Source organism: Sus scrofa, chromosome 17, assembly GCF_000003025.6.
Source record: "Sus scrofa isolate TJ Tabasco breed Duroc chromosome 17, Sscrofa11.1, whole genome shotgun sequence".
NCBI lineage: Eukaryota > Metazoa > Chordata > Mammalia > Artiodactyla > Suidae > Sus > Sus scrofa.
Genome location: NC_010459.5, coordinates 62,393,431 through 62,419,474, shown reverse-complemented (window position 1 = coordinate 62,419,474; position 26,044 = coordinate 62,393,431). Strand labels below are relative to the sequence as shown.

The window sequence follows — 26,044 nt, the reverse complement described above, 5'->3', positions numbered from 1 at the left end:
AGCATCGGAGGATGGGCCAGTCCCGTTCTCAAAGTCCCCCCCCCCAATGACTCCAGGTGCCCCCAGAATTCCCATGAGGCGCAGCGGGTTAAGGACACATGTTGTCACTGCAGCAGCTCAGGTGAGGGTTCCATCCCTGGCCCAGGAATTCAGCACGTCTCAGGTGCCGCCAAATAAAGGTGCACTGGAGGCTGAGCCCCCTTGAGCGGGGACGGAGGCCTGGAGGGGCCGGGCTGGGTGGCAACAGGGCCTGGGGACTGCGGGGGCCTTGTGGGAAGGGGGATGAGTCTCAGGCTTACAGAGAGACCGTGGTGGAGGGTCCTTGAGCCAAAGCCGGGGGGTGGCCACCCCCCGAGGGACAAGGGTGCGGATCTGGGCCGCACTGGCCAGGACCGTGGGGCCCTAGTAACAAGCAGCCACTTCCTTGACAAGTGCTTGTTTATCTGCACAGGAAACGGGCAGAGAAGAGGTTTCAAGGCTCGGCCTCCATCCCCTGTCCCTCCACGTCCAGGCTGCTCCAGCTGCACCCCGTGTCCGGGATCTGGGGGGAAGGTCTGGCTCACTCGGGGCAGCAGGGGGACCGTCCTGGCAGGAGGAAAGCGTGGGCAGGTCCGAGGGTGGGTGGACAGCTGACACCTGTCAGGACACGCTGTCCAGCCTGCCCAGCCTCGTGGGCCGCTGGACTGTGAGCCAACTGCATGAGCTGCTCCCAGGGTGCTGCCCCTCGTGCCCCCTGCCCCCACCCCCAGGCCGCCTGGGCCAAGGGGCCGCCCCCATGCACACCTGCTCCAGCCTCCCTGCCCAGCTGACCCCGACCTGGGCCTCCCTGGCGCCCACCGGGCCGGCTCTGGGCTCCCCCACCCACCTGCCTTCCTCCTGGGCTCCCTGCCACCCACCCCTCCCACGGGCAGGGCCCCCTGTCCCTCCCAGGGGAAGGAGAGTGTGGGTAGCAATCGTTTTCTTTCCTGGGGGCCCTGTTCTGAGCCAGGAAGGTGGGTCCTGAACCCCCCCGGGCCTGGGGCAGCAGGTCCAGCCATTACTAATCTTTGTCCCCGAGGCCGAGGTTAAGCATGAGATGGGGGAGGGGGAGGTGGCCACAGTGGGCGTCATGAGAGCACACGTTAGCCTTGTCTGGAAGGGCGGGTACAGACAGGGGGTGTTACAGCAAAGGCAGTGGGGGGAGGCGCCCTCTCTCCCACCCGCACACTGCCTGGGACCAGGCTCCCCCCCATCCACACCCTCCCCCTCCCGCACCCTGTCCAGGCCACAGCTCATCTCCCCTCATCAGCCTCTCCACCTCTCAGCCTCTGAGCCGGGAACGGCGCTGCAGCCCCAGTCAGATGGACTTGTCTCAGGACAAGGTCACAGGACCAAGCCTCCCGCTGAGCTCCAGCCCAGAACAGGGCGCGCGGGGGCGGGGGGGGCACCTAAGCTCAGGCTTCCTGGGAGATGGGAGAAGGGGCTGTTCTGGGGTCTCCAGGAAGCCAGGCAGCCAGTTTCGAGTGGGCTCAGGGCGTCCCTCTCCCCACCCAGAGGCCTGGAGCAGGTGTTCTGGGCCCCACACAGTGACCAGCCCCAGGCGTGGGGAAGAGCCGCAGTCCCCCAGACCCCTCCCCAGGGGGTCGGTACCTCTGTCCTCGGGGCGGGGGCCACCGTGCCCCCCTCCTCCAGGGAGCCGGGCCTCGCTGCGCATGCCGAGGGCCCTGGGCGCCTCCAGGATGGGCATGGGCGGCCTGGTGCCCTCGTGGGAGCAGGAGTGGAGCTTCAGCACGTGCGCTGGTGGAGGAGGGAGGGGCGGGCGGTCAGCAGGGGTGGGGGGAGGGGACCCTCCGGGCCCTTCCCTTGCTCCGTGGCCCCACGAGGCTGGGTCCACTAATGACCGGGCGCCTGGGCTTCTCTCCTGCCGGCCCCCAGGCCGGAATGGAGATGGGTGGGTGGGGGCAGAGGAGGCTCTGGGGGCCTCACCAGGAGGCCAGGCCACTCACCCTGGATGGCAGATTCACAGGCCTGGCCCACGAGCTGGTAGATGGTGGCCAGGGACGGTGGCTCACCCTGCAAGAGAAAGGCGGGCCTCATGGCCGACCGCTAGGCCAGCGTGGGGGTCAGTGCCTGCCCGTGCTCCCCCAGGAAGGGCTGGGACCCCAGACTCCCCATGCTCACCTTCTCTCCTCGCTCCCCTTTGGGCCCTGGCAGCCCCTGAGTGGGAGGAAAAGAAATGCCTGGACCCCACGGCCTCGGGCCTCGCCCCCTGGATCCCGCCCATGGGCCCCGCCCACTGGGTGCAGGCCTCACGCAGGAACAAATCCCAGGAGTCCCAGGGGGCAGAGGACTGGCCCTGCCCACTGCAGAGGGACCAGCCAGGCCGGCTCAGGCTTCACTGCCCCCCCCCATCCCCCGCCATGGGCTGCAGCCCCACTCGGCCTATAGGCCCAGGTCTGCCCCCAGGTCCTGGAGGCCAAGCCCCACCTCCGCCCCCACCTGCTCTGTCTCAGGCTCTCTGCCTGAGCTTCGTGGTGGCCACAGGAGGCCCCTGGGTGGTCAGCGGGGACCAGCCCTCGCTGTCCGGCTGTCAGGCTGTGTGGGGAAGGGACTTACCGTGGGCCCCACGGCCCCTGGGAGTCCTCGCTCCCCGCCGCTGCCCCTGGCCCCCGCCGTGCCCGGGAAGCCCTGCAAAGGTGAGACTTGGCTGCAGCCCCCGTGGGTCTGGCCCCCTCCCTCAGCCCCAGCTCCCTCAGTCTGGATCCCCTTGCCCCGGACCAGCCCCTGTAGCGTGTCCCCAGCTTCCCGCGGGCTCTGCGTCCTCACCTGGGCCCAGGGCAGTACCCCCCACCCCCGCCCACTGGCGCTGATTCGGAGCTAAAACCTCCCCAACTCTGGTCCCATTGTCGGGGTAACCACGGCTCAGGCCCTGAGGGGAGGCCTCTGGCAGGAGGGGCAGCTCCGCCTCCCTGGCTCCAGCAAGGCTGACCCCCAGGAGACCCTGGCGGGGTCTGGGCTGCTGGTCGGGGACTCCCACTCCGAGCAGGGAGGGGCGGTGGCCCTGGCCCTCCAGTGGGGGCACCTGGAGGCTGACGAGGGGGCCCAGGCCACGTCCCAAATCCAGATGCACCATCCACCCTTCGCAGGCCCCTCCTGCGTGTGCTGTTGGGGTGCACAAACACGGCGTTTCTACCAACGCGCCCCCTGTGGGGCTGGGTCGGGGGGGCTGCTGCCGTGTTCCTGAGCCCTGGAGACCCCGGAGGGAGGGACCCTGGAGGGTGTGGGCAGGGTGGGCGGGGTGGGCCTCCTGGAGGAGGTGGTGCCTACCCGAGGGCCAGGGGGTCCAGGCAGGCCAGCAGTCCCCTCCAGGCCTCTCATTCCCTGAGGGCAAAGGAAGGGGGGCTGGGCCTGGGCAGCTACCCCGCCCGCCCCTCCCACGATGACCCCAAACCCACACCTGGGAGGGGGGAGACGCTTGTGCCCCCCGCCCCAGGCAGTGGCCACACCTGCCCCGGGCCGTGTGGACTGGCGCTCCCTCCGCCTTGGCTGGACTGGGCCCGGGCAGGATGGGGTGGGGCTCCCGTGCGGGGCAGAGAAGGAAGCCCCCAGCCTCTGTCTGGAGACCCTCTTGGGCGGGCTCCTCTCCCACCTTTGGTCCCTGGATGCCCGCCTTCCCGGGGGTGCCCTGGAGGCCGGGGTGACCCTGGAATAGAACAGAGGCAGCCGGCCAGGCTGAGGCCCAGGTCCGACCCAGAGGAGGCCGTATCCCCGCCCCAGGTGCGGCCGGCCCTCTACCTGCAAGCCGGGGAGTCCATGGTCCCCCTTCTCTCCTTTGACCCCTGGTGGACCCTGGAGGGGAGACGGACTGAGGAGCAAGAGCAACGGGGAAGGGCGTTGGGACGGGGGGTGCAGGGCAGGGGTAGGCAACACCTACCACAGGTCCCTGGATGGCTCGGCCCTGGGTGCCTGGTGACCCCTGCTGACCTCCAGGACCCTCGGGTCCCATCTGTCCAGGTGGCCCGGGCTCCCCCTAGAAGCACAGGGGTGGGCGGGGCTGAGAAACACGGGGCCCCTCCCGCAGCCCCGGCGCCCGAGGCCTCCAGACCCAGGCGGGGCACCGGGTCTGACCCTGGGCTGACTCTCCACGGGCCAGCACAGAGCCCCGATCCCAGACTCGGGAACAGTCTGCCAAACCTCGAGGCGACCGGGACACCAGCGCGGCTCAAACCGCTTGACTTGCAGTTAAAAAAAAACAGAAAGAAAGAAAGACTGCTCTCCAATAATCGCTGAGAAGGAAGCCTATCAACGCACCAAATTCAACACAGAAAACCACAGGCTTCCCCATTTGCGAACTTCGTCGCGAAAATCCTAAAGAAAACACGAGCACACGGACGGACGCCTGGAGCAGGTCAAGTGGGCGGCGACGGGCTCAGGGACCGCGCTGGCTCTTAACTGTGGCGGGAAGAGGCCGGGATTTGCGAGAGACAAGATCACGCACACCAAACTCGGAGAAATTATCTCCTTGTGTCCACAGCAGCTGAGGAAGCACCGCATTTCTTTTTTAGGGCCACACCCACGGCATATGGAGGGTCCCAGGCTAGGGGTCGAATCGGAGCTACAGCCGCCGGCCTCCACCCCAGCCACAGCCACACCGGATCCTTCACCCACTGAGCGGGGGGGCCAGGGATTGAACCCGCGTCCTCATGGTTCCCAGTCGGGTTCGTTTGCTCTGCGCCCCGCCGGGAACTCCCCAGGAAGCACCACATCTTACTTAACATCTGTTCTTGATTTTTTTCTAATGACACGAGGTTAGGGTTTGACCACCACGTGGCAAAGTTGATCGGTCCCAGCCCCGGGCCGGCAGCGCCCTCTGTGTCAAACACCAGAAGCCTTCCCAGGGCGTCTAGCTGAGCACACCAGCTGTCGCCACGGGTCTCTGACAGGCTCTGGAGTGGCACCGACACCAGAAGAGCAAAGAGCAGTAAAAAATCGGAACGGAGACCCTGAAGTGGTATTTCGGAGGTGATGCAGACTTAAACCGGGAAATTCCAAGAAAGCCAACATCTGAAAATAAAAACCCATGGCAAAGAAGGTAACTGAGGAGGAACTAGGGGCCAAAATCATACACAGAGGCGAGGGCTTAGGGAGGCTGAGGGCGGAGCTGCACACGGGGTGGGTCCAGCTTCCACCTGGACGGCAGGTGCCCAGGCAGCGTCTGACGTCCCTGTTTGGACTCTGGAGTCTGGAAAGCTTGTGACGTGACAGAGGCATTTGGCGTGAGGGAGGGAAACGAGCTACTGGATAAATGGGCTTACACGTCGGGGCAGGAGTCTGGGGGGGAAGGGGGGGCGTCCCCCACAGCTTAAACAGTAACTTCAGATGGACTGACATCTCCGTGTTTGAAGGGCCTCCTGGGAACCACGGGCAGATGCTCTCCTCAGACGGAGGGCCCTTCAATATGATACGAATGTCAAGAGCTGAAGACAGACGGTGAGGCTGCCTAGACGGGCGTGGAAGTTCCCGGGGCCGGGGTGCAACCTGCGCCACAGCAGGGACCCGAGCTGCTGCAGGGACAAGCTGGCCCCCCAACCTGCTGTGCACAGGGGACTCCCAGGCAAGGGCGATTTTAAAATCTGCACAGAGACACACGTCATAAACCAAGTCAAAAGGCAACCACTTGGTGAACGAGCCACAACTCAGGGCACCGATGTTTCCGTAAAACCCAGAGCCGCGAAGAGTGAAGAGGGGAAATCAGCCAGCGGAGCAGGGTCGGCGGACCCACGTCCAACAAGAAGATACCGGCAACGTGGGAAGGGCTCGGAGGCGCTGTGAGCGGGGTCACGGGAAGGCAGAAAACGCGCATCCGGTGGCCCGCCCGCCGCGCGCTCCGTGGGCTGAGGCCCCGGGGGGAGGGCGTCGCACCCCACTGGGTTGGGCTGCGTGGGGCTCAGCCCGCATCCAGCTCCCCAGGACCCCCCGACTTACCCTGGGCCCTGGGAAGCCCTGCTCTCCTGGGGCTCCGTTCCTCCCAGGAGGACCCTGCAAAGGGAACAAGCAGGGCTGGGCACGGCTCCCGCCCAGGCTGGGGTGTTCACGGCCCCCCAGCAACGCCCTGGACTCCAGTGCCCGTCTTTAGGCGGGAAGAGGAAGGGGCTTCAGGGGGAGCATGTCCTGCAACCACCCCCGCAGCCCTGGTTACCGGACACTTGGCTCAGGCGGGTCTGTGTTCCCGTCCTGCTGAGGCCTGTGACCCACCAACCGCAGTGGGTCCTGGAGCCTCAGGCCGCTGGAGGGTCTGGATCTGCACCGCAGGGGGACCCTGGCCCGCAGCCGCCTCCCCGGGGGCCTGGGGAAGGGCCCCCAGGCTGCCCCATGGCCCAGAGCGCCCAGGACGGAAGCTGACTGTGGCCGTGACCATGGCCCGGCCGCCTCCAGCCCGCCCGTCCAGGGCCCCCACCCCAGGGGAAACATGGGTTTCGACACTGGAGGGGACGGCTGGGGAGGGGACCCAGCAGGAGGGAAGGGCTGGCCAGGAGGGGCATCGCGCGCCGGGGGCGGACGAGGGAGCGGGGCTCGTGAGGTCTTTGCTCGGTCTGCAGGCCTGGCACGGCTGCTGGGTGTGGGGAGGGGCCGCCCTCGCCACCACTGGCAGCGAGCCGTTGCCAGGAGTCCCTGGTCACCCCGGGGAGGAGCTGCTGGACTCACCGGAGGCCCCTGGGGGCCCGGGGGCCCGGGGGTCTGCAAGGAACAGGCACAGGCGGGTGGGAAGGCAGGGCAGGCGCCTCCCTCCTTCTGGGAGAAAGGAAACGCTGGCGTCAAGGGAGCTCGCTCCTCAGCCCCGTCTGACCCCAGCGCTCGGGGTGTCCGTGACACGGGGCCCAGGGAACCCTAAACCCACCTCAGGGGGCCGGGGGTGAGGGGTAGGACCAGGTCCTGGGTTCCACGCCCGTGCTGCCTGCACAAGCCCTGGACAGGAGCCCCTCTCACTTCCTCACAGGTCCCCACATGGCGGAGCCCAGCCTGGGCGCATAGGGCAGTGGGCGAGGACCCTGGCCCGCACCTGCTCCCGTAGGAAAGGGCAGTGGCCCAGAGTGTGTGACAGCAGCCAGCCCCCGGCGCTGGGGGCTCCCGGGCCTGCTCCAGCCTGCTTGCCCCAGGGCCTCCAGCACAGCCATCCAGCTGCCTTGAGCTCCAGCTCTGGGTCCTGGGACCACCTCCTCCAGGAAGCCTGCCCTGATTTCTCTGAGCTGTGATGACCTGAATGGCCCATCTACTCCCAGACTCTTCTGCTTTCTTGCCACCTACCGATGCCGGCAGCTCGCAGCACCCATCCTCCTCTGCCCAGGAGTCACTGCAGACAATCTGTAGCATCTGGAGCTGGAACTACGGAGAGGGAGGAGCAGGGTTGCCAGGGCAGCTGGGGCAGTGGCTGGAAGGGGCTCCGCCTCCCCGGGTTGGTTTGGCTCCGCAGGACGAGGTCTGCGCTCACCGAGGCTGAGCTGCTCCGGGGGCCCCGGGCCTTAGCCAGCCTCCCCAGCGTGACAAAGCCCTCGGCGGGCAGGTCGCCAGCCTCCCCGGCGGGCCTCTCGGCCACCTTCCGGCAGTCCACGTAGAGCCTGACCTTGGAGTGGCCCACGGCCACGTGCACCTGGGAGGCACCATGGGAGTCAGGACACGCTTCCCCCTCCTCGGCCCCAAGGCCAGGGCCAGAGCGGGGGTGGCGAGATGACCGTCCCCTGGGGCTGGGGTCAGGAGGGTGGCCTTGGCTTCCCTGCAGGATGGGCCAGGTGAGACCTGCCGCAGGCCCTCCCGGGACATGCGGGGCCGGGAAGGAGGCTGCGAGCTCTTCCACCACAGTCACGGCAAGGGCGTCCGGGCAGAGGGACTGCGGGGGCAACGTGACCCTCACGGAACGTTCTAGCAGTCGGCGGGGGCGGGGGCATGGTGACGGGCAGAGGCCCGGGGTGGGTCCACCCAGAACTTGGGGGGCACATGCACTGCGGGCGTTCTGGGAACTTCTGGGACCTTGTGGAAGCTCCCGAAGAATATCCTTCTCACTTCGGGCAGCTCGAAGGTGACCTCTTGCAAGGTGGCCCTGGGGTCCCGGTTGAAGTAGGTCAGCGACTTTCTGCCAGCTGGGGGCCGGGCAAGGAGCCTGTGAGACCCTCTGGTGTGGAAGACGGGAGGCCCTCCCAGGGCAGAGCAGAGGCTGGGGGGGTTCTGGGGGGGCTGGCCACGACAGGTGTGCAAAGCCCCAGGCACCCCAAACGTCAGAGTTTGCCAAGCATCCCTGCCTTCAAGGGGAGACCGGGGCCCACCGCTCCCCCCACAACTGACCGTCCAGCAGGACCCCCAGGACGGGCTGGAAGTCCTGGGCTGCCACCTGCCACAGAGCGAAGGCCTCGCGGGGCGTCTCGGGGAGCAGGCGCAGGAGGAAGGCGATGGTGTGCTCCGGCGGGAGGGCGGCCAAGTGGATGTCACTGTGGGGGCACAGGAGGGGGTGGCCACGAGCCCGAGAGGGGGCCGGACCCTCGGGACTGCAAAGCGGGGTCCTCGGGCCAGGCTGGGCCTCCTGCCTCGGGGTCCCTGTGAGCAACACGGGGTGAGAGGGGCAGACCCTCTCCCCGGGCTGGGGTTTCAAGCAGCCCCGGACCCCTGGGGCCGCAAGAGCCCGCGGCCATTCCACCACCGCAGCACCCGTGCTGGTCCCTGCAGGGTCTCTGTTGGGTGGGCAGGATGCCGGGGTCCCCACAAAGGTGACTCTGGGCCTGTCTCCTGGCGACCAGGAAGCCACAAGCCCAGAGGCAGCTCTGCCTTTGGGACTTGCTCAGACAGAAGGCACTGGGGGTGGGGAAGGCAGGGACCAGGGTCCCGAGCCACCCAGTTAAATGCTCTAATGCCCAGCCGCCTCCCTGTGTGCTCTCCTGGGGTGACCAAGGGCCTGCAAGCCCAGCCTAGCTCCAGTGCCCCAATTCCGTAAGCAAACCGACCCCAGGGCCTTGGCACGGGCTGCTCTTTCCCTGCAAGCCCTGCCCACCCCCTTCTCTCCGGGTCCTGCTCTCTGCCACCTCCTGGGGGAGCCTTCCTGACCCAGGAGGGACCCGTCACTCTTGTTAGCCCGGAGGCCCATTCGTAACAGCTGTCATGGGGGAGGGCTTCTCCCGTGTGGGGTCACCCCTCCCGTGCTGGCTGACTGCGCCTGTGCTGGGTGACCGCGCCTGCAGGACGATCTGCCCCCACCTCCTGGGGTGCGAGCTCCCTAAGGACAAACAGGAGGCACCCACTTGCCCTGTGAGGCCCTGGGAGAACCCCACTTGCAGGAGGCACCGCAGCCTTCAGCATCGGCGGCTGCCGCACAGCAGATTGACTGCGAGGGTGGAGCCAGGCCCCGATGGGCAGAGGCCAGGGAAGCTTAAACTCAGGGCTCCGGGTACCCAGGGCCACCCGCCCGGGTAAAGAACCACCGATCAAGGCCTGGGTCGGGAGGGGCTGCGGGGGAAGAGGCAGGCTTCAGCCCCTACACGAAAAGTGAAATTTGCCAACCAGCCTCCACGGACACACAACTGGGAGCAGGTCGTGGGGAATCTTCGCAGCCAAGATCAGGGACAGGCCGCACGAGGCCACCTGCCCGCGGCCGCCCCACCCGCCTGCGTCAGAGAGAAAGCAGGCTGTGTAAACTGCCCTGGATCCTGGTCGCGTGGGGCGGGTTTGCAGAACGACACACTGTGTATTTTCCAAAGTGCTGCTATAAAGCCTGTGATTTACCCTCGCGATTTAAAATATTTTAACTCGAGAACAACGGCTCTGCAGGTGGAAATTCTACTTGGCGACCCAGGGCGTCTCCCACCACGAAGCCGGGTAGTTGGCCGGCCTCAGGGTCCCCACGAGCCTTGCTCGTGGTCAGTCACAAACTGGGGTTTCTTACGCACCCCGGATAGTCGCAGGCTTGCCGAATCAAACTCAGGCACACAGGAGGCAGGCGTTTTCAGCCGAGACAAATTTGGCGGTGCCTGCCTGGGAGTCTGCAGGTGCGGTCAGCCCCTGGGCCGCAGGGAACAAGGACCCTCCTCTGGGGACAAGGACCTTCCGCCCACCCCCTAGAGGAACCTGCATCACTTCCTGGAGCCTGCGTGCCCGGGGCTGGCTGCCTGCTCGGCTGTGGGGGGCAGAGCCCTGAGCCCGGGGCCCCCCACCTCCGGGAGGCTCTGCGGGACGGGGCGGGCGCCTCCTGCTCTGCACCTGCCCCGCTCGGGTCACACCCCCCTGCCCGCACCTGGCCCGGCGCGTCAGCTGAGCCTCCTTGAAGAGCGTGAAGGTCTTGGCGGGGCCGAAGGCCGAGGGCTCCATGGACACGCCGCGGAGGGCGGAGTACTCCTTCTCCACCAGGCCGAAGGCCGCCATCAGGTCAAAGCCTGCGGCGGGGGCCAGGCAGCGAGCCTCAGAGGGGAGGGGGGCAGGGGCGGAGGGCAGGAGGCCCCGGTCTGGGGTCGGAGGAGCAGGCAGGGCAAGCCGAGGCCAGAGCTCCCAGCCGATGGCCGGCCGGCCGGGGGCCGGGCTCAGCCTCCTGACCCCACGGCCCACCGCAAGGGGGCCCCGCCCAGCAGCCGGAGATCCCGCGGGGGACTCCGCCCTCCGGACAGGCCGCCGCACCCCCCACCCCCACCGGGCGGGTCTCCCCGACCACGCCTGTGCCCGCCAGTCAGCGCCCCCTCTGGGGACCGTCTCAGATCCACGAGCAGCAAAGATGCGGAGTGGCCCCAGGCTTGGCTCCTCGCCCGCCCAGCTCCTGATCAGCGGAGGCTCATGGGGGCCACACGGGACCCAGGGCCCCCAGCATGGCTCTGCCCTGCCACCGTCCCAGGCGTAGCCTCGGACAGGTGGCCTTGGACAGGCCTCAGTAACCTCCACCCTGAAGCAGGAATAAAGGCACCAGCGAACCCCCAGGGTCCCGCCCTGCCTGCCTGAAGGTCCTCCGATGTGCCCAGGACCCAGATGCCAGGCCACCCTCCCGAACGCGGACCCGGAGGAGTGGGTGGGGCCGGGAGGGAGCTCCCACCACCCAAGGGCAGGACCTACCTGGGAGGGAGCTGTTGGGGCGGAGGGCCGGGCAGGCTGCTGGGAGTGGGACGAGTCAGGGTCAGGGAGGAGGGCCCCTCGTGGCTGGACCGCGTGCCCTCAGGGACGGCGAGGGACAGAGATGGTGTCCTGCAGCTCCAGGTTCCACCCCCGGGAAGGCAGCACCCGGCCGAGGGGCTCCCACTGGGGCTGCACCCCGAGAGGTATGTGTTCCAGGCGGCCGGGCCAGGGGATGCCCCACGTGTGGACGTGCCCACCGGGGGCACCGCCGTCCTGGGGCTGGGCTCCGCAGGCTTGCTCCCCCGCGGGCACCACGTGGCGCTCGGAAGTGTTCCAGGTGAGTGCCGCAGGAGCTGGGGCCCTTGGGGCGGGAAGTGCTCCCCACCACCGTGGGAAGGTGCTGAGCCTCAGGTAGTGAGGTCCCCGTCCCCAGAGGCATTCAGGCCCAAAGCAGGGCACCCCGGGGAGGGGACACAGAGGGAAGCTGGGCCAGGAAGGCTGACTGGCCTCTGGGGAAGCACCGGGAGTCTGATTATCCAGGGAAGCCAGCGGGAACAACAAAACGGAAGCAAAGGCTCCTCTTGGCTGTGCCCTGGCCCAGGGCCGACGGCTGCCCGGAGAGCGGGCTGCCTGGTGTGGGCTCTGGGCTCTGCTATGGCCACCCAGCTGGGATCTGCCCCCACGTCCCCACTCTGCAGGCTGCCCCATGCTCCCGGCCCCCCTTGGGCCTCTGCAGGCCAGGTTGCAGCCGCGGTCCCCTCCACGGCCGCCGGCACGCATGCAGCTGGACAGCTGTGGCCTTACCCCTCAGGCCAGCGGTTGGTGTTTCAGTGGGGAAGGTCTCACCTGAAACCCCATTCCCTTCCGCTAAGCTCTGCAGCACGGGGCTGCACACGGGGTCCTGCTGAGCATCCCCGCCAGCTCTGCTCCTGGGGATCCACCGGGGGCTGGGAGCGTGGTGCCCACTCACCCGTCCGGCCCGTGGCAGACACGGCCATGCTCTCCCCTGCTCTGTAGACGGCTGAGACCAGGACCCTGTACTTGGTGGCTGCCAGCAGGTCAGGCAGCGTCACGTGGCTCCTGGGTCCTGGAACGGAGATCTGGGGGCGGGGGGGGGTCCCCTGAGCATCTTTGCTCACTTGGGCCTCTCAGCTCCCTCTCCGTGTGTCCGGCCCACGGAAGAGTGGGCCCCTCGACAGACAGGGTGGGCCCAGGGGTAGGCAAAGGGCGACAGCTTCCTGGCTCCTGAGACCCACCGATTTCTCGGGCCCCAAGCCTGAGGCCAGCGCGTAGGTGAGCCGGTAGTGGAGGACAGGGCCGCTCGGGGGCGTCCAGCTGACCCGCAGGCTGGTGGGTGACTCAGAGGCCAAGGCCAGGTTGGATGGCGGGCTCTGGCTGACTGTGGGGAGAGCACGGGGGTGGGGGCCTCAGATGGCACCACCCCCACCACTCCACAGCCCTCACCACGCCCCCCAGGCCACACTGCCCAGTGGCCTCGGCACGGATGGCCACCAGGCGAGTTCCAGGACTGTCTTTGGACCTATGTCACCCCAGATGACTGGGACCCTCGGCCACCCCGGGGATGCCTGGCTGGAGGGCTCGGTGCTGGGGGGCCTCCCATGGACCCGAGCCGTCAGGTGCGGGGTCCGAGACGCGGGGAGCTGCCCACGGGCCGTCTTGGGAGTCTGGGGTCCTGGGCCCACGGAGCTGGGGACCCGGGGCAGAGCAGGGTCACCTACGGGGGGTGTAGCGGAGGGACACGGGGTCGCTGCGGGCCCCGTCCCTGTAGTAGGCCAGCACGGTGATGTCGTACTCCGAGAGCCTCCCCAGGCCGCGCAGCACGGCCGCGCCCAAGTTCCCTGGGACAGAGACCTGCCGAGAGCGGGGACCCGTGTCCGCCCTGGGGAGCGGTGTGCTGACAGGGTGCAGCAGGGGGTCTGAGCCAGGGCCCGGGCGGGGGCGTCTCCTCCCCCCACACCTCATGGGCCTTCCCGTCTCCCAGGGGCGTCCACGTGATCTGGTAGAGAAGCACCCCCGACGCCGCTGCGGCCGCCCACGCCAGCCGGACCTCGTCCCCGGGCAGCTCTGTCACTGACAGCTGGCTCGGGCTGGGGACTTTCCCTGGAAGAGAGAGACGGAGGCTGGGGCCCCCCGTCCCCGCGTGCTATGCCAGGGTCCCCCTTTCCCAGGACGGGCTGTGGGCTGGGCACTGGCCTGTGCCCTGTCATCACACCTGTCCAGGTGACCGTCCTCCCCTGGCTCGGGGCCGTACAGAGCAGACACTGAGCAGATGTGTTGATTCGAACTGCCCAGGGGAGCAGAAGGAGGTGGCCTGGGGACACTCACGTGTGGTCAGGCGGCCGGTCAGTGTGGAGGAGCTGCCCCCGGGGTACAGGCAGGTGACACGGACTGTGTACGTGGTGGAGGAGGACAGGGGGCCCAGAGTGGCCGAGGTGGCGTTCCCGGGAACCTCTGTCTGCAGGGGTGGGGACACAGGCAGCTGGGGAGGGGGCAGCCGGCCCCAGAGGGAGAGCCGGGCTCAGGATCTGCCGGCCAGGAAGGCCCCATGACCAGCCCCAGACTGGGGAGTCAGGGGAGGGGATGCCGGATCCCGTGCACTGGGGTGGGGTCTCGCCCACCTGCCCCCACTTTCTTTCTTTCTTTCTTTCTTTTGAACGTGACTGTGGCTGTGGAAGTTCCTGGGCCAGGAATCAAACCCTTGCCACAGCAGTGACAATGCTGGATCCTGAACCTGTCAAGCCAGGAGGGTACCCCAGTTCCTACTCTTTCAAACAGTTCAGCCAGCTGGCATTTTCACCTGTTGTGATGCCAGGAGCCCCCGCACACCTGTCACATGCTGTCACATACAGTCTCTGTAAAATGCTCTGCTTCGTGTCTGCCCCCCAAGACGGGCCCACACAGCGGGGCGGGGTCAGGTTGCCCTCTGCTCCCCTGTGCTGGCCAGGGTGCCTGGGGAGACCCCGAATGCAGGGTGCCTGGAGGGGGCACTGAGGATGCTGCGTCCTGTGTGGACACCCCCACCCCTGGACAGCACCGCGCCTCGGGCTGCGACAGGGCCTGCTCTCACCTGTCCGGAGTGGCCACCCTTGCTGGAGACGTAGCTGACCCTGACCAGACGTATGGGCCTCGGGCTGCCCTCCCAGGACACGCGGGCCGAATCATGGCTCACGTCCGAGAAGTTCAGGTGTCTCGGGGGTCCCAGGGCGGCTGCAGAGCATACCAAGGCCTCAGGACCTCCCCAGGCGTGTGGGGGCGGGGGGGGATGGCCAGGGCAGGGGATGGCCAGGACGGGAGCCCCATGGGGGGCTTGGGGGGCCCAGAGTGCCAGCAGCCTGAAGGGCGGGGCACTCACAGGTCTTGGCGCGGATGCCCTGGGCCTCGCTGCTCTCTGCACCTCGCACGCTCTGCACCCAGATGTCGTAGTCCCTGCCCGGGGCCAGGCCGTCCAGCAGCACCTCTGGCCGCCCCACCCGCACCTGCAGGGACGGTCACTCACACTGGCTGCCCCCTGCGCTTCCCTGCCCTGCTCTCCCCCAACCCAGCTGCCCCCCAGCTCCCCCTCCTGGCTGCCCCACCCCCCAGCGCCCCCCCCGGCTGCCCTGCAGCTCCCCCCACTGGGTGCCCCCCAGCTCGCTCTCCCGCCGCACCTCTCGGCCCTCCTCGCCCTTGGAGGAGGCAGGTGAGCACCGCACCAGGTACTCGGTGGCCCCTGCCGAGGGCTGCCAGGTGAGGCGGAGGCTTCTGGGCGTCACTGTGGCCAGGGTCAGTGCCTGAGGTGGGGGCAGCGGTGCTGGGGGGGGCGGGGGGCTTTAGAAACACAGCACAGACCCACAGACCAGAGGGACAAGGGGCGGCAAGCTCAGGCCAGGTGTGTTTGATGGCGACACGGTGGCAGGGGGAGACCAACCTGGGCGGGGGGCCCACAGACAACTGTAAGTCCGTCTGACCCTAACTCTAACCCTAACCCTAACCCTGAGCCAGCCTTCGGGCTCACAGCCCTGGGGAGACAAGACCCCCCCCGCCGCCAGGGATGCCCTGAGGGAGGGAGGGCTGGGCTCCCAGGCGCGGACTTCATGCCGTGTGGTCCCACGCAGGCCAAGGGTCTGGGCAGCAGGCACATTAGGGGTGGGAGGGGCTGTGGGTGGATTGGGGCGACCTCTCAGGTGTGGGGTTTTTTTTTGGGGTGATGGGTACACGATGCTGTGAAACACAGAAAGCTGGGGCCTGTACAATCCCAACGGGTGAGCTGTAGGATGTACCCCGTAAAACTGCGGGGCGTACCCCTTAAATCTGGGGTTGCTCACTGCGGCTCCTGGGGGCCTGCAGGCCGGGCGGGGAGGGGCTAGACAGCGTGAGCAGTGAGAATCATGGGTCCCAGCTGTGGCCGGAGTGATGACACGCACGGCGTCCCCAGTGCTCAGAAGACACCGAGGGTCAGAGAGGCCCAGGACTCAGCCTCGGTCACAGCGCGTGGGAGGTGGCCCTCGCTGGTGTCAGGCTCCGAGGGGGGCTGCAGGCGGGACACCCCTACAACTCTTAGCCCGGGGCCACCCCCGCCCACCCACCTGTGGTCGCCAGGCCCTGCAGGCCCTCGCCGACCCCGGCCTGGTAGACGGGGACCACGGAGACCAGGTACTCCGTGCGGGGGCTCAGGTTGTGCAGCTCCGCGGACGAGGCGCGTCCCTCCACCACCACCTGCGCAGGAGCAGGTGGGGTGGGGCACAGGGTGCGGGCGGGCGGAGGCCCCATCCTGCTCCCACCCCGCGCCGTCTGGGGGCTCTGAGGCCGCAGGTGGGTGCCCCCCACCCTGCTCTTCTTCCTCCACGGCGGTGTCCTGGGTGCGCCTCCCTGCAGCCCCGTCTGCACAGGGTCACCTCTCACCTCCCTGGGGACGCCGCCCTTGGAAGGCTGCCACACGATCAGGTACTTGAGGGGTGTCTGCGGGGCTGGGGTCCAGGAGAGGTGGATGCTGGAGGAGGTCACCCGGGTCACGACCAGGTTGGTGACGGCGGAAAGGGGGTCCAGGGCCGGGGCAGCCGCTGCTGGTGTAACTGGGAGGGAGCAGGATGCCAAGGCCTCAGCGGGCAGCTGGCGTCAGCGGCTCTGCCTGCTCCCCCTGGCGGCCACTGCAGGAAGGACAGGTGTCCCCGGGTGTTCAGAGGTGAGAGCCGGTGGGAGTGGGTCCAGAGAGTCCCCTGTCCCTCTGCCCGGAGTGGCCGGGCAGGGCCCACTGAGGCTGCGGCCAGGGGGACGGACCCTGCCCGGGCATCACCCCCACCCACTCACCTGGGTCCCCTCGCGGGCTCCTGCCCTGGACCTTCTGGCAGATGAGGCGGCTGAGCAGGCCGGCCAGCGCGCCGAGCTGGGGGAAGTCCTGCACGCTGTGCACCGTGAGGTCCAGCGGCTGGGACGCCAGGAGCCTCAGCTCCGCCTCGTCGGCGTTCTTCACGCCTGCCGCGGGCCGGGCGGGCCTCAGCGCCCTTGTCCACAGTGAGCCCCTGCCCAAGTCCCCCATCGGTCCAAGCCCCAGACCGAAGTCCCCGCGGGCTGCGGGATGGCGTCGCCTGGCCGGGCCCCAGGGAGAGAGGGGCTGGGCCAAGGTGGGGATGGACCCCCGAAGGCCCCTTGGGGGCTGTGCCGTGCCCACCTGGGTCTCTGTGGGGCTTGGGGCCGGAGGGAGGTCAGTGTGCGTTCCTGGAGGTCCTGCGCCCCCGGGGGCTGGGGTGGGGCACCAAGGAGGGCCTCTGCTTCCAGGACCCCCCAACGTCTGGAGGTCCCTTCGCAGGGGACAGAGCTAAGGGGCTGAGTGAGGCCCACAGAGGGGTCTACAAACAACGCTGGCAAGTGGCAGCCTCCCCGGGGCCACGCAGCCAGGGGCTCAGGTCCTCACAGCAGGGCTGAGCCTCAGAGGCCACGGGACCCACCCCGCCGTGAGGACCCCGGAGGGGAGCCGGAACTGCTTACCCACAGCAAAGACATGGACGCCCAGACTCTTGAGCGCTTGGCCGGCCGTGCGGGCATCATCCTGGGACTTTCCGTCTGTCACCAGGGTCACCAGCTTGGCCGCCTCTGGACGCAGCCCCGCCTCGGGCTTCAGGTTCCGCTCCAGCACATGGGTCAGGGCCAGGCCTTGGGCGCAGGGAGAACAGAGTGCAGGCGGCCCCAAGTACCCCGAGGGCAGGGACACCCCGGCTCCGGCTCTCAAAGCCACCCAGAGACCATCCCATACCCGCTGCTGAGCAGCTGCCCCAGTGCCCTGAGCGGTGAGGCCCTGGGCCCGAGAATGGGGGGGACTGTGCTGTGGGGCGAGGGATCTGCTGAGGAGACACCCAAGGGACACCCTTCCAGCGGGGCCACCCCTGAGCCCCTGGCAGGACCCCACCCCCCCAGGAGCCTCGACGCATCGGAGGAGCCGCTCAGTTTCGGCAGGACCGCCTGACACACCACGTCCACCAGAGATAAACGCGGCGGATTTGCCCTTTGCAAAAGCGTGAACACAGCATTTGGGCGTGGTTCACAGGTGAAGTTTCCAAATCTGGGGGGGATGTGAGGGGCGGACCCCAGGACAGAGGGGGGCTTCAGGACCAAGACCCGAGTGGACCCGAGGGTGGGGCCGGGCAGGCAGACCTGTGAACGTGTTTCCCCCGCGGTAGCGGAGGCTGCGCACGGCTGCCAGCACCTTCTCCTTGGTGTCCAAGGCGTTCAGGTCCCACTCGGTCTGGGGGGCTCCGCTGTACTGAGTCAGGCCTGGGGGGAGGTCGGGTGGGGCTTGCTGGGCACCCAGCCTTGCCTGGCTCACCAGCGAGGGCACGTTGCAGAGCCCCACCTTCTACACGACGTGCCCCAGGAGCCAGCTGTCCCACCAGTGCAGGTGGGCACCCTACCCCCTGCCTGGCCGAGTGGGAACTTCGCACTGGTCCCAGAGGCTGCCTTCCTCCTCCCCTACTGGCCCAAGTGTCGCCTGTGCTGGGGTCTGGTGGGAGTTGAGACCCGCACCGGGCGGAGCAGCAGGGCGGGGCTGGCACCCACCTACTTGGACTCTGTCTGGCCCGATTTCAAAGGGCTCAATGACGCTGGCCAGGAAATCTTTGACCTGCTGGAAGTGACTGTGGCCGATACTCCAGGACCCGTCCACCAGGAAAACCATGTCCACAGGCGTGGGGGGCGTGCAGCGGAACTGGGGGCCGGCTGGGGCGGGAGGGGAGGGAGGGAGGTGGGATGCTGAGCGAGGTCCGGGGCCCCCACAGAACCTTGGGCAGCTCCCGGCCGGGCCCTGGCCCCCAGGACCTCCTTCCGTGGGGTTGGTGGAGGGGAGGGGCCGTGGGGTCACATGAGGTGGGCAGCTGAGCACGGGGAGGGGGGCAGGGGCTAGGGTCTCATCAGACTCAGAAAAGCCCACGTGAACTTCAGCTCATCGTGGCCACCCCTCCAAGACCCCAGAGGTGGTTAAGAGAGCACCCAGCGGCTCTGGCGCCGCTGCCGTCCATCAGCCTGGCAGTGCTGGTCACCACGCAACTGGCTATGGGGCGTGCCCACCTTCCTCACGGCCGACACCAGGCACAGCAGGCAGAGGCTACCCAGCAGGTGCAGCTGGGGTGGGCGGCGGCAACACCGAGGACAGCGCCGGGCAGCTCCGCCCTTGCTGCCCTCTCGGGGCTGAGGCCTCACCGTCTGGAGCCGGGGCTTGTCCCGGGGACCCAGGAGTTTCTTGGAGGCAAAGCCACGGCCCTCGATCTGGGTCCCTGGGTTTTGTGCACCCAGTCCCTTCAGCAGAGCCCCGGAGCCAGGGGTCAAGGCCCTGCATTGTGGGGGAGAGCATCCTGGCAGGCCCAGAGTCTGCTGTGAAACAGGGGGGCCAGGCGCCAGGACTCCACTCGAGGGGGATGTGTCTGTTTAAGGAAGGAGCCTCCCCCTCCCATCCCAGGCTGTGGAGGAGGCACAGCCCTGCTGTCGGGCCTCCTGGGAAACGCCCGGGGAGCCCACGGAGGCTGGCACCCTGGCTGTCCTACCTGGCTTCCTTCTCCCTCCAGCCAAGGCCCGGGTGTGGTTCTGCTCCCTCAGGTCTGAGGTGGGCTGAGCAGGGGCCGCCCCCCTGGGGCCGCTGGCTGGGTGCAGCTCCTTGCCAGGCCCTTCTGGGGGAAGAGGGTCACAGCAGTGTCACCTCTCACCTGCCGCCCTCGGGCAGTGGGCCAGGCTCCAGGGCCCCAAGGATGCCCCCAGCGGATAACCTTCCCCAGTGCGATTAGTGAGGCAGGAGTGTGGCAGCCCAGCTTAAATAAAGCCGGAGGGCTTCCTGGAGGAAGAGACGGGAGAAGCCCAAGACCACGCCCTCCTCCCAGGGCCTCGCCCCCACCCCACCTCCACCCACCAAGTGCGGGTGGGTCTTGGCTTGAGGCCAAGGCCACTCGGGGCTCAAGGTCTGGGTCCGCCAAGTGCGAGGGGGTGGGCTCCAGGGCTGCCCCCAGGGGCCTCCAGCCGCTGCTGCTCACGGAGTTACTCTTCAAATCCTCGACTATGGAGAGATGCGAGGGCTGTCAGGGCCCTGCTGCCCAGGGAGAGAACACAGGCCTGGGGGTTGCACCCCCCCCACCCCCCTTGGGGGGACGGGCCCCCAGGCAGCGCCGCAGGTACAGGCAAGGCTCTAGGCGGCTGCGGGACTCAAACCCAGGTTCAAGGCTCCCAGCCTGAGGTGCTGCCCAGGCTCAACTCCAGCCTCCTCGGCACAGGTGCAAATGCACACACACACAAATGCACACAAGAAAACACACACACGTGCACACCCAAGCACGCACGCACGTGCACAGGTGCACACACACATGCAAACACGTGCACGCAAACACGCACCCACTCACACACACACGCATTCCGAGAGGGACTTACTCACAAACTCCCTTCGAGCCAGCAGGACGCTCCCTGAGCCCGTGAGCTGGAAGATCTGCACTGCGTACTCCTTGGAGGGGCTCAGGCCCCCCACGGTGGCCTTGGGGGTCTTGGTAGTCAGCATGACCTCCTGCTCCGGGTCCCCTGGGTGGGGGGAAAGGGTGAGCCTGGAGGAGCCGGCCCCACCCACCCCCGCACAGGGGGCTGGACCGCACGCCCGCAGCGGCAACTCCGCGAGTCTACGCTAAAGCAAAGAAACGGTGCCAAAGGGGACAGGACCCCGCGAGTCGGACGGAGAAAGACGAACCCCAGATGACGTCACTTGTACGTGGAGTCTAAAGCCACGGCTCGCATCCGAGCCCTAGCTTGGAAACGTCCGAGTGCCATGGGTGCGGCCCTGAAAAGGCTGTATTTACATCCATCATGGAAAAGAATATATACGTATAAGTGAGTTACTCTGCTGTACAGCAGAAATGAACACACCTGGTGAATCGATTACTGCAATAGAATCAGTTTTTAAAAATGACACAAATGAAATGGAAGAGCCAAGAACGGCCGAGCGGCCCGTGGAGGAAGGTGCTGCGCGGCAGCGCCCCCTGGTGGAGCAGGATGGATGTCACAGAAAGGAGATGCTGGGAAGCCCCCCCACCTGCGCCCCGGGAGGTAATGAGGCGCCTTCAGGGCGGAAAGGCCTGTCTGCTGGGAAGACATGGTGACTCGGCCCGTGCCCGCGCTGGTGCAGGGTTCAGGTGCACAGCAACGTCGGTGAGAAACCAGAGAAAGACGCTTCCACGGCGTGGGGGGACCGGCCGGGCTCCCGGGTAGGCAACGGGATCGGTGCGCGCATGCACACGAGCTCAGCGCGGGTCAAAGACGTGAATCGTAAGGTGCACCAGCCCGGCTCAGTGAAAATGTTGCAAAACTACAGTCAAGTCAGGAAGGCGGCTCTGCGCGGGGGCAGAGCCGGTGGGGGCCTCCGCTCCGGGAACAGGGCTCCGCCCGTGTTTGCGTCCGGCGGCGTGCCCACTCGGCAATCACACGCCCGCATCGTGGGCTGGTCCGCAGGTGTCAAACCCCTGCTCGGTAAAAGGTTTTGCACTCGCAGCTCTAGTCCTATCTGGAGGTGTTCACTGAGCCTACGGGCACCTCTGCCGCCTCCTGTGCGATGCGGCCTGAGACCGGGAAGCCGTGCACTGGGCGCTGGCAGAGTCCGGAAGCTCTGAGCTTAAGAAGGGTCCTTGTTCTTCAAAGTCATTGATGGATGCTTTCCACGTGTGCCAGGCGCGGGGGCCCAGAGGCAGGGACGCTAAAGCCCCTGTTCCCCTACCACGACCTCCCCGGATTCGTGGGGCACATGGAGAGAAGGGAGGGCAGAATCACAGAGGAGCCGGCACAGCGGCCGCCTTGCCGACAGCTGTCACGTCGGTCCGCACGGAGGGGGTGGCGCAGGCCCCTACCTGCCATGGGCTTCACCTGCACCAGGTAGCCGAGGCTGCTCCCCTCTGACTCCCTCCACTTCATCTGTAGCCGGTCCTCAGGCAGCACCGCCAGCCTCAGGCGGCCGCTCGCTAGGGAAGCAGAGCAGGTGGTCAGGACTGACCCCTAAACCACCCCCAAGCAGCTGTGGGGGCCTGGAGAGGCGCAGTGGGGCCCGTCCCCAGTGTCTGAGGGGGCTGCAGCCCCTGGAGGTCAGAGGGGACCCAGTCCCACTGGGGTGGGGGGGACTTGATGACAGGTGGCCCCCCTGGGGCTGAAGGAGGACCGGGCCGCCCAGAGGGTCCCGCTCCGCTGAGGGGAGGCTGCTGCCATCCTGGAGGCCCCGCCCGGTGAAGCGGGCTGAGGTCAGCATCCGGGAGCCACGATAACTGCCCCACGGGAGATGCCGGCGCTGAGCCAACGCAGCAGCTGCCACCCAGCCCGGATTCCCCTGCTTGAGTCCAGACAGCTGGACGCACAGCTGTGCAGCTGCAGACCCCAGCTGCCAAGGTCACCTCTAGGTTGACACAACTGACGAGGGTGGGGGTGCCCTGGGACGGGGGCCTTGGAGGATGGGGGTGCCCTGGGGTTGGGGGTGCCCTGGAGTGAGGGGGTGCCCTAGGATGGGGTGCGTGGCTGTGCTGGGAGGAGGAAGGGGCTGTGGGGACCTGAGCCCCGAGGCACAGCCCGAGCTCCAGGGGAAGCGTCCGGGGGCCCCGTGGGGAGGGCCACCTATTTTTGGAAAATGGGAACAGAGACGGGCTTCTTCTGGCTGCTCCACTGAGGGCGGGGACGCAGGGGGCTGGGCTGGGGGAGCCCACGCAGACACAATGCCTGCTTCAGAGCGTGGCACAGCTGAGGAGGGTCCCCGGATGGGCCCCGCTCTCCCCGGAGCCTGGGCTGAAAGGCAGGAATGTCTCGGGGGTGGGGGCTGTGAAAAGCTGCTTGTGAGCAGGGCCCCTCTGGAAGGGCCTCTGTCTCCCTGCGCCCAGCTGCTCTCCGGGTCTGAGGTCAGGGCCTTGGGGGGGGGGGTGCCAGGAGAGAGCAGGGGCCATTACCCCGAAAGGGACACAGGGGAAGGCCCAGTGCCCGATGGGGAGCAGTCGGTCGGATCGCAGCCGCCCAGGAGGCTTCATGGAGCGCGACCCGTGGGGACCGGGAGCTGGGGTGTGGTGCCTTAAGTGAGCTTAGGAGCAGGGCCTGCAGAGGGGGCACCTTGAGGCTTCTCCTCGGAGGAGCCACTTTCTCTAGATTCTGCTGTTTAAAACATCCACGTTGAAAACGCATTTGTGGAATTATTTTTTTAAAACATGCATTTAAAAGACACGAATGCGGAATTAAATGCACAGTGTGTTAATAACTTATTAAAAAAACCAACAGAAAACACCAAGAAGCGCCGATTAACAGGTCGGCCGTGCGGCCAGAGGTCAGGCCACCTCTGGGGCCAGGCGTGGGCACGGCTGTCCTTGCTCAAGTCTCTGCTCACTGAGCCCCTGTTCCCGGAGCAGCAGGCACTGGGGGTGCAGGTGTCCCGCCCTGGGGTCTCTGCCCTGGGCAAGTGTGGCCCCGGGGGCCGGGAGGGCAGGCAGGGGGTGGGGTGCCCTCCACCCGTGGCCTCACCTTGTCCCTGGCCGAGTCCCAGGGTGACACCCAGCCACAGACAGAGGCCGACCCTGAGGTGGCGGCGCGCGCAGACGCTCATGGTGCCGGGCCTGCAGGAGGAGACGCGCTCAGCCATTGTCCATCCGTCCGTCCTCCCCTTGCTGACCTTGAAGCCAGAGCTCCATCGTCTGCACCCTTTGGGTGGAGGCTGAGCCCACGCCGCAGGCCTCCAGCCAGCCACCCTCCTGTCCTCAGGGGCCAGCACCCCACAGGCCTAGGCAGGGGCCTCCCGGGTCAGGGGCGAGCCCTCCAGCCACCCCCGACGCATCCGGCCCCGTCACAGCTTCTGTATCCCGCCCTTGGGACCTTCACAGACCAGCCCGGGGCCCTGGCCACTGCTTGTCGTTAGACCAGCCGGGGTGGCAATTCAGGGCCAAGGCGCTGGGAGGAAACCAAGGCCGGGTGGGGGCGGCCGGCCTGCAGTCCCGGGCAGCGTCGAAGCTGGGACTGGAACCCTAGTTTGAGCAGGACCCTGGCTGTTCTGCCCCAGAAGGGGTGTCCTGGCTGAGAATCACCCCCCTTCCCCAGGACACCAGCCCCAGGCCTGGCCTCTCCATGAGGGAGAGGGAAGCCCTGAAAATGGGGTTGGGTCCTGGGGGGTTGCAGAAGGGGACATGCAGGACCTCAGGCCCCCGGCCACCCCCAGCCGAGCCACATCCAGGGCAGTCGTCCTCACGGGGTCCTCGGGGCTGTGGAGGGGCTTGAGGATGAGGCACGGGTTACCTGGGCTCCCTGTTCCTGGATCCTCCTGCTCCACGCTCTGAAGCCAGACCCCTCCCCTCCCCAGAAACCTGGCAGGATCCTCCCGGCGGCAGAGCGGTCATGGCTGTGAACAGGACCCCCACAGCATCTGCCGTCCTCCACCCGGTGGCCCTGGGGGGCCGGACCCCTGCCCCCCCTATGCATTGGGTCCTGCCGGCCCCTCCCCAGAAGCTCAGCTCCCCTTACCTTTTCTTGAAAGTCAAGGTCACTCTCGGATCACAGCCCTGGGAGCATCCCCTGCTGGCCCCTCCCACCCACCCTCCCAGGCGGCTCCCGTCCAAGGGTGGCGCCCCTTGGTCCCCACAAGTCCTGGCCACCCTGGTCCTGCTTCAGTCACAGGCGGCCACGGCTTTTGAGGCCCTTCTCCTCCGACGTCACCGCCCTGGCCCACCCCCTGCCCACCCTCCCGGCTCTTCATTCTTCCCATCTGCCGCCCAGGGCAGCTCTGAGTGGGGGACACAGAAGTCTCAGCACGAGGGACCCGCAGCCCCGCGGGGCAGGGATCAGCGCGCCGAGGGGCCAACCGCTCCTCCCCTCCTGCACAGGGTCTGTCCCAAAGGGGCTCTCGGGGGAGGGGAGGCAGGCGCCGCAGGGATCCAGGTCACCAGGTGTAGATGGGCGTCAAGCTGGGGGCCACGGGCTTGGGGTCCCTGGCAGCATGGGGATGGGAACAGCCTGGAGCAGCCCCTGGACCCGGGGGTCGCACCAGCCTCCACAGCCTCCCCCCTCATCCAGCATCGCTCCAGGACCCAGGACCCTAAACCGAGCCCCACGTGGTCTCTCCTGGGCCCGGGGCCCACCCTAGAAGCCTCCTCCACGCCAGCCCTGCCGCCCGACCCTTCCCAGCCGGCAAAGGCAGCCAAGCCCCACCCCCAACAACCCCACAGGCTGGGCCCCTAACCAGAGTGTGTGTGGTCGGGGTGTCCAGCCTGAGCCCCAAGCCCCTGTCTCTGTTGGACCCTGGCTGGTGCCCCACCAGACCTGAGGATCTGCCCCCCGAGAAGCGCCCTACCCCAAGCTGGACCTGACCAGTTCCTCCCCCTGAGCCCCGAGCAGCACGTGTCTGGGGCTGCCAGGGCCCACCCTGGCCTCTGCCACTGGCGGAGGTGCCTGGGGAGGTGGGCACGGTCAGGCCCCTGGGCTGCCAGCTGGGTGTTCGCTGGAGGCTGGGAGGGGCTGGGAGGAAGGGTGGGGGGCTGGACGCTGCCAGAGGGGTGGAGCCCTTCCCCACTGCCATGGGGTTCCCATCCCCCTCCCCAGACCCTCAGCCCCCATGTGGCCGCAGCAGGATCCAGCCAGCTCCCCGGCCTTGTCCCGGGTGCTCAGAGGCCCTCCTGGCCCCCAGGTCCTGCCTGGCAGTGGGCACTCCTCAAGCCGGGAGGGGGCCGAGGACCCCAGTGTGAAGGCAGCTCTGAGACGTGCTGTGCTCTGGGAGCCACTCAAGCACGCAGCCCCAGGGCTGGATGCGGGGATGTGGCGGGGCTGGCGGATGCCGAGCACTGGGTGCTGGGGGTCCTGAGACCCACACCTGCCGAGCAGGCGGGCCCTGCAGACCTGAGCAGAGGCCAGCAAATGGCCCTTACCTCCCGTGTCCGCCACGCTCCCCCCGCCCCGGCTCACTGGCACTGGGGACACGTGTGCACACCCACGCACACTGGGAGATCTTGGCCGGCCCCCACCTATGTGCCCACCTGAGTCCCTGCGGTCTCGCAGTCCCGCCAACAGGCTCGGGGCTCACCCAGACCGCCAGCTGCCCAGGGTCATGGCTCAGGGCAGGACGGAGCTAGGCCGGCCCTGCGGGGTGAGCCCGCATCACCTGTCACAGCCTCATCCAAGGGGCAGGGCAGGCGGCGGTGGGAGGTGGCCCCAGGAGCTGCAACTGAGCCCTCGGTGCTGAGTGCAGCTTCCCTGACACTCCCGGGCCCTTCAGACCTTGCGTTGGGGTCAGGACACAGCAGGGCTGGGGGACCAGAGGAGGTGCAAAGGGAAGGGCCCCCACCGCCGGGACCCCCCCACCCAGACGGTCTCTAAGAAGCCCTTCTCCCCATCTTCTTGCACCCCCACCGACTTAGGGCCTGGGCTCCCAGGAAAGCGGCCAGCACAGAGCCCGCTGGGCAGGACTACCTGGCCGAGAGCAAGCAGACGGCGAAGGCAGACATGTGCGAAGGGGGTGCCCAGGAAGAAGCGT

General features: G+C 67.6%; 1 protein-coding gene across 2 annotated transcripts; it reads right to left on the bottom strand.

Annotated features, from left to right (window-relative positions):
* Window positions 421-24,092, bottom strand: COL20A1 (collagen type XX alpha 1 chain). Of its 2 annotated transcripts, none has more exons than XM_021077584.1 (37): window positions 24,043-24,092; window positions 23,053-23,144; window positions 21,414-21,524; window positions 19,957-20,100; window positions 19,445-19,588; window positions 19,086-19,208; window positions 18,106-18,264; window positions 17,704-17,823; window positions 17,041-17,205; window positions 16,363-16,527; window positions 15,958-16,127; window positions 15,642-15,771; window positions 14,724-14,866; window positions 14,429-14,552; window positions 14,144-14,283; window positions 13,402-13,531; window positions 13,034-13,176; window positions 12,795-12,927; window positions 12,312-12,454; window positions 12,026-12,155; window positions 11,056-11,094; window positions 10,253-10,391; window positions 8,317-8,459; window positions 8,005-8,114; window positions 7,469-7,627; window positions 7,285-7,362; window positions 6,685-6,771; window positions 5,965-6,018; window positions 3,914-4,009; window positions 3,775-3,828; window positions 3,629-3,682; window positions 3,307-3,360; window positions 2,596-2,667; window positions 2,161-2,196; window positions 1,986-2,052; window positions 1,630-1,776; window positions 421-585 (listed from the first exon to the last, which is right to left on the bottom strand). In XM_021077584.1, exons 2-37 carry the CDS (start codon window positions 23,132-23,134, stop codon window positions 560-562), a joined length of 4,014 nt encoding a protein of 1,337 aa, XP_020933243.1. In that variant the 5' UTR covers window positions 23,135-23,144; window positions 24,043-24,092; the 3' UTR covers window positions 421-559. The 2 variants fall into 2 exon arrangements, with proteins under 2 accessions (XP_020933243.1, XP_020933244.1); XM_021077585.1 differs by having other exon boundaries at window positions 11,056-11,091.